Source organism: Xiphophorus couchianus, chromosome 9, assembly GCF_001444195.1.
Source record: "Xiphophorus couchianus chromosome 9, X_couchianus-1.0, whole genome shotgun sequence".
NCBI lineage: Eukaryota > Metazoa > Chordata > Actinopteri > Cyprinodontiformes > Poeciliidae > Xiphophorus > Xiphophorus couchianus.
In genome coordinates, this window is record NC_040236.1 from 28,284,043 (window position 1) to 28,296,311 (window position 12,269).

The following is a 12,269-nucleotide window of genomic DNA, read 5'->3' on the forward strand; positions in this document are numbered from 1 at the left end:
TAAGCTACATTAGCTAAGCTAATTTTGCTAGTTCGGCAGCAAGTACAACAGCAAATATCACTGATATTTAGTATTAAACAGAGCCGGGTAGAGTACTCAAAATTTTTAATCAAGTGTTGGCTGTGATTTGTTTATTGTTGTCATAGCAACTCCGTGCCAATATGGCTGTCTATGAAACTGCTCGGACGTATGACGTCACATTATGCGCCAGTTCCCGTCCTCTATTGTGAAGATAAAAGTGCCGATCCAAACGAAGCGGCTGTTGATATTAATTTAATAATTACAATCAAAATAATTATTCGGAAGCGCAGACTGAACTCCGCTGCAGGCAGACTATAGTTCTAAAACAGTGCAGAAAATCAACGTCATCGTTCACGTCGTCTCTCTCTGTTCGCTGATTGGCCAGGTCAAAAACCGACCCGAGAGAATCCGAGTCAAAGGGAGAAAGCCCAAACTGTACCGGAATCCAGAACTTTTGAGTGGAGTTCCATAAGAAAATGACTAGGTTATAAGCACACAAGATCAGAATGTAGTTCAAAGCATTTTATTGCATTTTCTTTTTTTTTATTTTTTTTTTTTAGAAAAACAATACAAAAATCTGTTGCAACTGTCAAATGTTGCCTTGAGTGAACTGCAATCATTCACATGGTACAGTAAAGTGCTTATTTTAAATCAAATTTTTTGTACTTAAAGGACTTTTATACTTTAAATTTCTTCCCCTCAGCACAATAGGCCTGGGGCTGTTCAGTGTTAAAATTAGGCATCAGTTGACTAAAATGCTTGCGGACTGTATCAGTATAAACAGACTAAGCTCATGTCAATGAGAGGAGCTGTTTATAACATGTGATTCATGTTGCTGAAATTTTAGACGCCTGGCCTGTGGGCTACATTCAAACTGTGGGAGGCTTGTGATACTGTCCATTTGAATGACTGTATTTTAACACTTTTTTTTTTCTTTTGACAAACGATACAAAAAAACAGAGGCTGCAAGATTTAATTCACCCCCTTTTTTCCCTGCAAACAAGAAGGCAGACCAGAACAAAAACTGCCACCGGACAGATGTTAGAAATGGTCGTGACCAATTAAACTCTTAATTATACCTGTGAGGATATTAGAGTGTGGCCAAAGTGTGTGCGTTAACAAGTTTCCAGCCCTGTCAGAAAATAGGGAACAACTTGGATGAAGCTTACAAAGGGAAGAAAGAAGGCAAAAAAAAAAATACTGAAATGTATAGGTATCTTCAAAACCCCTAAAGATTGCCTGGATCGTCAGCTTAATGCTTTAAGATTGATAGCAAAGTAGTTTCCAACACTGGAGAAGAAACAGCTGCATATATAAACTTCAAGTAAGTCTTATTATAAGACATAAAACCCCATAATGATGTGTCTGTAGAAAGGTATTTAGAACTATTACAGTGTCCTATTATCAGCATAAAGGGGCCTTTTTGAGACCATTTCCAGAGTACCGCCGCTGCGCTGCTAACAGGACATGGACACATAGCAGTCTTCTCACGTCTCAATGCTACATGATGGATTACATGTTCATCGTCACAACTTGCACTTTCTTTGGTGAAATGGCTTCAGCGCTGAGACGACGTCACCAGTCCATTACCTTTCACGTAATCGGAACAATTATTACCAACTTTCACACGTACAAAAGTTAAAAAAGAAAGAAAGAAAACTTGCCTTCAAGGGCATGAACGCTCCAGATCAACTAAACAAGCTTTGTGTATTTCACCTCATACAGCATACTCTCAACTTAAAGAAAAATTAAAAAAAATTAAAGGACAAATTCTGGAGCTATATCTAAACTGAACAGCACCAGGATTTAAAAAAAGACAATACACTCATCTAAAAGATAAAAATGTGGCACATTAATGTGGAGTTGTCAGAAGATAAAATATAAGCTCATAATACAGCTAATTTCAAATGTTTTTTTGTTCTTTTGTGGAATGTTTTTCCTTTTTAAAAAACATTTTTCCTGAAAAAATATTACCAGTTTTTTATTTGTAAAGCAGTTTTGTTGTTCCGGAAAGGGTGCATGTCCCAAAAAAAAATGGTTGAAATTTTAGATGCATCTAATGGGGGTAAAACAAAAACAACAAAAAGATAGTCTGCTCACAGTGGCCATGTGCTTTTTCAAACCCCTTAAAGGAGTTCTAACCTTTACTTGCAAAATATTTAAGGTTAAATATCAAATGCACAATTTCATCAGAAAAAAAAAAAAATATATATATATATATATATATATACAAAATCTGCTTGTAGAAAAAAAAAATTAAAAAAAGGGACACGTTGTGGATTCCTTACACGGATTATAACACTGACCCAATTTCACTTGCTAAGCTAGTTAAGAGAATCTGAAATTAGCCTGAACCAACATACCAGTAATACAAGCTAAAAGTCTGTACTGGGTGGCCAGACACTTGCAAGCCATCAACTTTTATACCATCAGACCTGGTCTGAATGTCTCCAATAACAAGTGCTGCTGATAATTTGGCATATATGGTGAGATCACATTATGGATTATGGACAGAAAAGGGACCGATTGACATTCTTTGCTCTTAAAGCATTAAGTGCATGGCCACCAGGCTGATGAGTGCATGCTCCAGAAGCTCAAATGAGAGAATGGAGGGGAGGAAAAAAAATTAATCTGAGCAGTCTCTAGCCACAGAACGGGCTGCACCAGGCACAGACAGGAAGTGGCTTCCAGCCCGTTCAGCCTCTCCGATACAAAATCCTTTTCAGACAGAACAGCCTTCATATTGGCATATTGCATAAGCTTGTATGTTTCAGCAGATGGGCCGCTCATGAGTGTACATACGGGCAAAGAGAACATTCCAGATAACTTAATTCACAGTGGATCCAGTTGTAACATGGGAGCAGCACAACAGGTTGTCCTTTGGTGTCTGAGCTTAAAGTTCTGACTTATAAACTGAGTCATATGAAGGAGAAAAAAAAAGAAAATACTATCCCAAAACTTGAACTGGCCCTCCTCCCCAACCTGAATGTGCTATTATGCAGGCCCTGTGTAGTTGTGCTTCAGAAGTGCTGCATAAAGGTAGAAGGCATTATTTAGAGAGATGGCTGGAAGCGCCGTCCGTCTTCACAAGTCGGGACCAAAGCCGGATTGAGAGGAAAAAGAGGGAGGAGCCAAAACTGAGGAGGAGCGGTGGGAGGAATCAGAACAGTCCAGCCTGGAAAGTCCTTGTAAATGAGGTGTCAGGAAATCCAGGATGAAACAGTTCAAGCACAGTCTCCCACGATGACGAGAGGAGCCAGGAGCTGGCAGAGCTCTGCAGCGGAGACGGGGCCGCCCTTTAGCTGGCTGTTGCGCTGCCTGCGCCTGGCCAGCTTGGAGTTGGATGGAGGCGACAGGCGCATGGAGGAGCTGCTAGCAGCTACGACCAGCGGGACTTCCTGCTGCTGCTGTTCCTCCATGCCGTCCTGTTCGGCCAGCTGCCGGTTTACAGCCATGGCCTTGTCGGCAAAGAATGTTAAATCCACGGCACTGCTGTTCCTGGAAGAAATAAATCAGAAAAAAAAACAAATAAGCTAATAGAAAAAATGTTTCAAAGAAGGCATTATTGGTGGATAAGGTTACAACGAACGATTATTTTTAGTTATCAATTATTCTGATAAATAATCAGATAAAAGAAATTGTCACTACAGATTTTTCATTCAACTACAAAAGCCTTTTAAGACATTTAAAGTTGCAAATAAACAAATGTGAATAAGAAAAATTGTATTGCCTAAAATGCAACAACATATGTTTCCTTTAATGAATTTGACACTAAAACTGCCACTTGAAGAGTTTTAGGTGAAACACGTGTATAGACCAAGCTCCTTTTTTTATCTTAAATGCCAAATGTATATATATATATATATATATATATATACACACATTTTAGCTAATTTAGTGCTCTGAATATGTTGATTTTTTCAGCAAGAAGCTTTTTTTGAGTCAGTACTCCGGTATATTTGGTGATTATGTTGTTTTTATTACTTTTTATTTTTGCTTTTATGATTTAAAGAACTTTGAACTGTGTTCTAAATTAGTTGATTAATAATCAATTAATCCTATTAATCGTTTCAGCCCTACTGCTGGAGTTTTAAAGTTGCCTTACCTCTGATGAATGATGGATGTTGATAAAATGTCAGATGCTCCCTATAAAGAAGGAGACACAATACTAGATTAGTGATAAAGTTCAAAGGTCAAACTTCCCATGCATTCGCAGACATGCAGCCTGAGCTTACCCCTTGCACCCAGGGGTGCTGCAGCACCTGGCTGGCACTCAGACGTTTTTTGGCATCTCGAACCAGAAGTTTGGATATCAGGTCTTTGGCACTTGAGGAGATGTGAGCCCAGTCCTTCTCTGGAAACTCGTATTTTCCTTCCTGGATACTTTCAAACAAAGTGTTCTGCAGGTGGAGAGAGCTTCACCGTCAGCCATCTTTGTTTTTACTCATCTCACATTGTGAAAGAATTAAAGCGTTAAAGTGTTACCTGGCAGGTGTGACAGGGTTCTCCCAGTTCCCATCCACAGTCACCGCCACATCGGCCCACGAAGGGCGGATAACCGCTCAGCATGATGTAGAGGATAACCCCGAGGCTCCAAAGGTCGCAGCGCTTGTCGTATATTGTAGCCTCTTCACTGAAGGCCTCAACTACTTCAGGTGCCATGTACTCTGCTGAGCCACACTGAGGGAGAAAAGCAACGTTTATAAGCATCGGAAAATCCCAACCAACAGAAACAGAGATGTGTTTGCTGATACCTCAAGGCTACAAGAGTTAAGGCTGAAGAGAAGCTATTGTTACACACAGTCATGTTGATCAAATTTTAAAATTCTGATTCAGTTTGATGATTTTGCTCCCATCATGAAACAAATGTGGGGAGCGTTAGGTCAACCATAAAGCTTTACACAACCAAGTTTCTGCCTCGCTGTGTAACTGGGGAAGAAATTAGGCCAAACAGCAAAGCAGTGGAAGAGGATTGGCTGTTCTGTACAGCTGGAGCCAAGGCTGAGCTCTGGTTAGTTACATAACCTTGCAACACAAAAGCCAAATGTTTAAGTGGTTTGGGAGAGGAGATGAGAAGCAGGTCGTTGGTTCACCAGCACGAAGCTTTAACGCTTATTGTTGGGGATTAAGAATATACGTCAAAGGATGACTTCGCATCATTAAAAAACAAAAACAAAACAAAAAAACCCATTGCATTTCATATAGAAATACCACATATCCTTCCTGTTTAAGACAAACAGAGTTTACATACACTGAGCAGGCGTTCATTGTATCCCAGTACCATATACCAGCTGTCGCTAACACCCCCAGATTCCTTATGCAATAAATTCACTGCGCAGGAACCTCAACTCAAACAAAGCTGCTACTGTCACAAAATCCCCTCCCCCTCCTTTTCACCACCATGTCTGGGGTGACTCGTTACCCAGACAAGCACACTGGATTTGGGCCAAAATGCCATTAAACCCCCACAATGATGCTCCTACATACTTAAGCCACCAATGGAAAGAAGTCGGCTCTTTAACAGGCTGATCGAACAGTCTGACAAGATATTTTGACGTCAGCAAATTAAAAGTGTGATAGAAAGTATCTTTCTGGGACATCGTTTACTCTTCCTGCACATCTGTTGCAATCACCTTGTTCACTTACAGTAACACCCTCAAAACCTTCCTGTAAGCTGCAGTTATCTTCTACTCTGCGGCTACATTTGGAGGCAGTGCAACCTGGGGCTTTCCACCAGCCATGTGACTAGTCAGACCATGTTGGCAGCATTGACGACACACCTCTGCTGTTAGTAAACTACAGGATTATCTTGAAGAGGTTTACTGGCTGAGAACATGTACGGTCATGCAGGCACACCTGTAACAAGGAACAAAAGCAGTTCCTTGAATTAAAAGAGCATTTTGAGCCATCTTGTTCCAGTTCTTCTCTTTAATTGAAAATATTTAAAGCAAAACCAGGATTCGTATTAAATTAAACCAGAGGAAGCTTCATGTTCTCCCCCTTGACCAGGATCATTTAATTTATAAGTTTCAGTGGAACTGCTGCCAGCATGATCTGAATTTAAAAGGCTTTGGGAACAGCTAGTTCCAACCAGGAGCAGCGATAAATATACGATCACTTATTGAGCAACAGCAGCTGTAGGAATGTGACTAAAAGGGGCCAGGGTGCAAGAACTAATAATGAAGTGACAATCAGATAACATTGTTCCAGTGATCAAGGCAACAAAAACAAGCTTCAGCGCATGACCAGACTGGGGATTTGTCCCTCCCCTTTGCTCACTGCTACAGCCAATCACTGCTCAGTTGCTGGGTGGTGGGGGGAAGGACCAAAATTTCTAGAATAAGCCTTATGAACAGCCTTTGTATTAAAAACAAAGGGCAGAGTGCGGCTCGGGCTTCTGGGTGGAGACTTGTGCAGAAGAGGCATGATTTTGTCCCTCCTCACATGAAGGAAGGAAGTAAAGGAAATGAGAGTTTGTATTTTCCATATCCATGCCTCAGGATGCAGCCTTGTAAAAGTTATATTGCCTTTTTTTGTGGTGTTAAATCCTCAAGGATATTACACAGTGTTCCAACCTTGGGATCAACTCGTCTGTAAAAGAAATCCTACAATCCAAAAAATCATTTCAAATCCACTCAGAGCCTCAAAATACGACAGAGTTCATCAAGGAGCTTAAAGAGTATGACACTGTTCAGGTCGGTGCAAAGAAGCTACAGTTACACGTGTAGAAAGCCCCCTCTCTCTTCCCAACACATTCCTGCAGGCCTGAATGATATCCTTCACCTGCTCTGTTCAGTCTATTCAGCCCACCAACACACTGCATGTTGACAGCAGAGGAAAGCTTTCCAGTTCAACTTTTCTGATTCTGGGGACGGCAGATACTGTTTTCTGGATACAGTTCAGAGGAGATTCTTCCTGTTAGAACAACATGGGGGTTAAACACTCATAACCTCCGAAATCATGGGGCTAAATATTTACAACTGATAAGCTAGAGGACGCTGACATCAAGCAGAGGGCCTTTATTTTAGCAGACAGTCATCGTACTTCGGAAAAGTGCGGTTCATAAAGAGGGTATTTGGGAGTCAATCCAAGGCCTTTCCAAGAAAACAGCGTTGCTCTGTACGATCATAACCTCACATAACGCAGCTCTAGTCCCAATCCATGAACTGCTCTGCACTGAGAATTGCTCAACCACTAATCAGTCAGCTGGATTTGATAGAGATATCAATTTACAGCCTGGAAATAACTTCCCTAATCCCAACAAGGACATAAAAATCACACCTCAAAAATCACATAAAACTTTTGTGTGACATGAGTTGCTAAAAATGACTGACTTATAAATGTTTCTACAGAAAAATGTTTATAAAATCTGGACTTACAGGAGTGAGGAGTTCAGGAGTAGAGATGGGTGAGCTGTCACTGTTCAGTTTGATCCCACTGCCCAAGTCGAAGTCACAGATTTTGACTGGAGAAATCTGGCAAAACAAAAAAAAAACATTTTTCAGTTTGTGTCATTCTGCTATAGTTAAAAACAAGAAGTGTTATCATAAATTATATTTATCAGGCACATGTGTTGGCCTTTGAACCAAGTGGATAGATAAGTCACCTTGTCTGCACTCTCACAGAGAATGTTTTCAGGTTTCAGATCTCGGTGGGCCATTCCTGAAAGACATTTAAATAAATCAGACTCTTTATTACACCAGCTGTTTCATCTGTCTGTCAGAAGAAACTCATCACTGCTGTATGCATGTAGGCTAACCTTTGTTATGGAGGAAATCTAGAGCACTGGCGATGTCATGGACAATAACACTGGCTTCCTGCTCGCTGAAGTGCTGCCTCTTGTGAATTTGCTCCAAGACTGACCCTAATATGAGGGTAAAGATGCTAGTTTAGCCTTGTGGAAAAGATAACAGAGTAAAACTATCGGCGGAAAAGGTACCGTACCTCCTCTAAGCTTTTCAAACACCAGGTAGAATTTATCTTCCTCTTCAAAGAACTCCACCAGCTCCAGAATATTCCTGCAAAACGATAAAAATAAATGTTTAAACATCAGTTACCCAGTTATATGAACATAAAGGTATCCTGTGGTGGGGTGTGACTACCAAATGCATTTTGAAACAACAGATTATGAAAATATACCTGTGACCCTGGCACTGGTAAAGCATCTCAACCTCACGGAAGACACGACTGCGGCTATGACCTGGTCCTTTTTCAATCATCTGAAACAGAAGAAAACATGGTTTAAATATAAAAATAACAAAAATCACTTGGGAACTTCTGTGTTCCAAACAAGAATACTGGTTTGGTGTAATTTCACCAACCAAATATTTGAGAACACTACTTGACTGCTGCCTACTAACTTTTATCCTACTTATTGCACTGTTGCAATGACATTTGATCCTACTTTCAGATGTGCTGGTTGGGAATTAACAACTTTCACAACCACACACTCTCCTGTGAATCACCTCTGTTCTTCAATGGCCACAGCAGTTTTCATAAGATCTCAGATCCTAATCCCAAACTGTTTACAATAACAGAAAGCACTCTAAAAATAACTGTCTGGAAACACCACAGCGAGGCCAACAGCTGCACAGCGCCCTCCCAGGAGAGACAGACTGCTGACGGAGCAAAAGGCCTGAAATTTCCAGCCCTGGTTGGTTATTGTCCGATTTGGAGGCTGCGCATGCCTCTCTTCCTGGTAGCTGGATTACTGATTGTATTGAAGGCCAGAGGGGCCCAGAGCTGCAGTGTGTGTTAAGGATTAATGCACAGACAGGAGGCTCATGAGCAGACCAGTGCCTGTTCACCCATTCTGTCCGAGTCAGCAGCAAAAACACAACTATGCTCTCCTGAAAGAATAAAAAAAGCATTTAAACTAAAATTAAATGTTACAAAAACACCAAGATTAACACTAAACTGATAGCTTCCATGTAGTTTATTAAAATAAACTGTTTAAAAAGTCTTCACTAAGTTAAGACCATCATCTATCGTAACTTGAATATAAAGCCTTTGTCCTCAGCCTATAGCCAGACACGCTGCACAGACGCCTGCAACAAACCCACATACAACCAACCCAAAACATCCACTGCCTGGAGGGGGAGGGGAGAGACGGGACATCTGGCAGGAGCAGTCCGAACCCCCTCCATTTCTCTGAAGACCTCCAATAACCACCAACCTTCATGCCTCCTCCTCCCTGCATAACTGCCACCCACCCAGAGCACAGAGCAACCCACCCTGTACTTAACAAGGACAGTAACTACACATGGTGTGCATGACCACTTTACAGTGTTTATGACAATGACATGGAAGGAAGGTAAAGAGCAGCTTTTTAGTGTTCAACCCCACTCCCCAAAAACATCTACAAGCAAGAAGAAAAGTAGAAAGTTCCAGCAAGTTAGGAAAAGTCTCACAAAAAGTTCACTTTGTCTTTGGAAGACCATGAGAAAAAAAAAGTAAAAGCTACACAGAGTTAGAACAAAACAGTGTAAACACACTGGGTCACAACCCTCACCCACCACCCCCTCCTTCCTCTTTGGGTTTTGTTTTGGAACAGTTCATAGCACATAATGTTCTCGCTATGAGCGTCCTCTGTAGGCAAAAAGAGCAAAATAAAAAGGGGGTGGGTATATCCCGCCAAGCACTCCGATAGGCTCAAACTAGAACTGGGACAGGAAGTATCCGATAACAGCAGCTAATGTTGCAAGTTGAAAACAGTGCAGGGGCAGCATAGAAAAGCCTCTGCAAACATCCACAGCAGAGGTTTGATCTCAAGCTAAACAGGAACATGAAACAGGGTGGGAATTTCTTCAAAATCAAACTAAACAAAAAAAAAACAAGTAGTACAGGTACCACATTATTAAAATCTCCATATTCTCTCCAGCGGTTTCCCACAAATCTTTTTGCAAGCAGCAAAGAAACATCCCATTTTCAGAGAATCATATCTACTGATCACACAGAAGACTAAAGGCTGATGCAACATTGTAATTGTTTTCAAAACATCCCAGTTATGCGTCATGTGTAGCATTGCCTTACCTTGACAGCATATTCTTTATTGGTGATCAGGCTGATGCAAGCTTGCACTCTGGCATACGCTCCCTCTCCTAATACTTCTTCTTGGAGTCTGTAGACATCTGTGGACCAAACAGCAGAGAGAAATTGATACTATATTGACTACAAATGTAAGATTTGGAAATAAGAGTTATAAATATTGCTGCTATGGCTGATAACCAATATTATCTATTGTTTGTATTGCCCTAAACTGTGAAAAACGAACCAACCACACTGCTGACATTGCATCTCTGCTTCAGTTAAACACCTCCTAATCAGTGTCATATGCACAAATAAATACCACATGGCCAACTCCCTCCTGAGAAGCATTCAATATCAATATACGACTGATACTTTAAAAAAAGGTTAACTTTGACTGATACCGATGTACAGAATGCCTCTAAACACCCCCATAATATATATAAGAACAGAAAAAAAGTTTTACCCTCGAATCGTCCAGAGAAACTGTCCGTTGCTCGGCAACGCTTTTTCTTCTTGTTTCTCTTCTTGGCATCAGGAATGTCAATAGGCTGGCTTGAAGGCATGTCTAACCAAACAGATTTTTTTTAAGCACGTGAGTAAACGAGGACAACAAGATAAACGAGAATAAAATCTAGAGCATGTGATACAGACAGTTATAGAAAGAATGTTTCCTAACCAATTGATCAAAAGATTTGTTATGATTTGTGCTGATTTAAAAGTAGTTTTCAGAACCTCTGCAGCGCACACTCACCATGTCTTGGGGCAGAACCAAAATTAAAGGAAGAATCAATGTGATGGGACCCGTTCTTGGGGAAGTCCTCCAATTCGAATGGAATTTGGCCCTGAGAAGTCATAAACATACTTGTTACTGTAAACTGTCTTAATTAACTTCTAAATAAAGATCAGCAGTAACTCATCACTGGTATGGCAAACTATAAAGTCAAAGTACAATCAGAAGTCCTTGCTAAGGATCAGTGTAGATATTCCCATTGTTAATATGTGTTGCTGAAGCACCTTTAAGCAACCTGCACAAGTGTGAGTTGTCAGAAAAAGAAGGGGGCTTGCAACAAGACGATCACCCCTTTAACACAAGCCGATAGACGTCCTCTGATTAAACACTGCAGTCTCCCACAATAAAGCTATAAAAGAAGGCTCACCTTGAAAGAGCGGTGGAATCCAGTGACTTCGGTAATCTTATTTTGCACCATTTTTGGTTTGATTCGGGGGATTTTGTTCCCTGGAGGATGTGCGGCGGCAGTGGTTTTATTTAGCGGTGTATCAATTTGCACTTCTCCGAAACCGAGTCGTTTCAGAGGGAGTCACAAGTGATGACACTGCGCTGGCTGGTACGCTTGCTGTGGCGTTGTTAAACGGGAGCCCTGCGTGGACAAGGCAAACACACCCACATTAAGGAACATTTGAAACAAAAATACCATAAGCTCCAACATGGTCTCGCTTTTTTGTTCTGCGTGTACACCAAATCCAATTCGAGCGTTCAAATACAGAAAAGCTGTAACACGGGCTAGCCAGCAAAAGTAGGCAAATACAATTTAAGCAAAATGCAAAAGGCAGGGAGATGCTAACAACCGTTAAACTAACCCATACTCCTGCTGTAGGTTGGTGGTGCAGCGCACGCGACTTAACCGTTAAAACACAGGACTATAACGGTCGACCAGCAGAACACTAAAGTCGCCATTTGCAACAAAAAATAACATAAAGTGAAATGTGGTTCACTCACCCCGTTGTTAATGTTTATAGCTCCAGTGTTAGCGTCGTTGTTTGACCCACTGCTCCAACGGCCGCTGAGGGCAGTCAAAGGGGATATTCGCCGGATAATTTGTGCGTGGAAGGTGGCTGGAAAACTACAGCGTGGGTGCTTTTATAACCTCCTGTTGGCTCCTCCCTCCTTCCCACTCCAACTGACGAGATGGGTCACGTGCTTTCTAGAAAAGGACATGCTTGGCAAGGTTCCATTTCGCTTTATTTTTAATATTCATAACATTCTCTTTGAACCGAAGAAAGAACATATTTTGCGCTGCTTGACAAGGATTGAGATTTAACATTTAATATCTTTAGATGCGTTTCTGGGAGTATTTTATGAAAAGTGTAGATAACGGGACAGCATTGCTCGCCATTGAGCTCTCTTTTGCTTTAGAGTCATTACGAGGGGATGTGTGTGGAGGAAGGAAATGGTGTGAGTACGTGCGTGTCAGCACAGT

The 12,269-nt window shown here is 41.2% G+C and overlaps 1 protein-coding gene across 1 annotated transcript; it reads right to left on the reverse strand.

Moving 5' to 3' along the window:
- Positions 1–567: 567 nt before the first annotated feature.
- On the reverse strand, positions 568–11,949 carry mknk2b (MAPK interacting serine/threonine kinase 2b). The gene is made up of 14 exons (XM_028026823.1): positions 11,789–11,949; positions 11,208–11,429; positions 10,802–10,892; positions 10,514–10,615; positions 10,054–10,151; positions 8,161–8,240; positions 7,966–8,039; positions 7,781–7,885; positions 7,628–7,683; positions 7,401–7,496; positions 4,507–4,701; positions 4,257–4,421; positions 4,127–4,167; positions 568–3,519 (listed from the first exon to the last, which is right to left on the reverse strand). The coding sequence occupies exons 2-14, from the start codon at positions 11,256–11,258 to the stop codon at positions 3,246–3,248; spliced, it is 1,428 nt and encodes a 475-aa protein (XP_027882624.1). The 5' UTR covers positions 11,259–11,429; positions 11,789–11,949; the 3' UTR covers positions 568–3,245.
- Positions 11,950–12,269: the final 320 nt, after the last annotated feature.

What these genes read in the sequence shown, in the direction of transcription:
- mknk2b (XM_028026823.1), bottom strand. Translation starts at nt 11,258, where the DNA reads ATGGTGCAAAATAAGATTACCGAAGTCACTGGATTCCACCGCTCTTTC. An exon ending in AGCACCCCTGGGTGCAAGGG is followed by an intron (nt 4,168 to 4,256) that starts GTAAGCTCAGGC and finishes CCTTCTTTATAG; the next exon opens with GGAGCATCTGACATTTTATC. An exon ending in ACATCCATCATTCATCAGAG is followed by an intron (nt 3,520 to 4,126) that starts GTAAGGCAACTT and finishes TATTTCTTCCAG; the next exon opens with GAACAGCAGTGCCGTGGATT.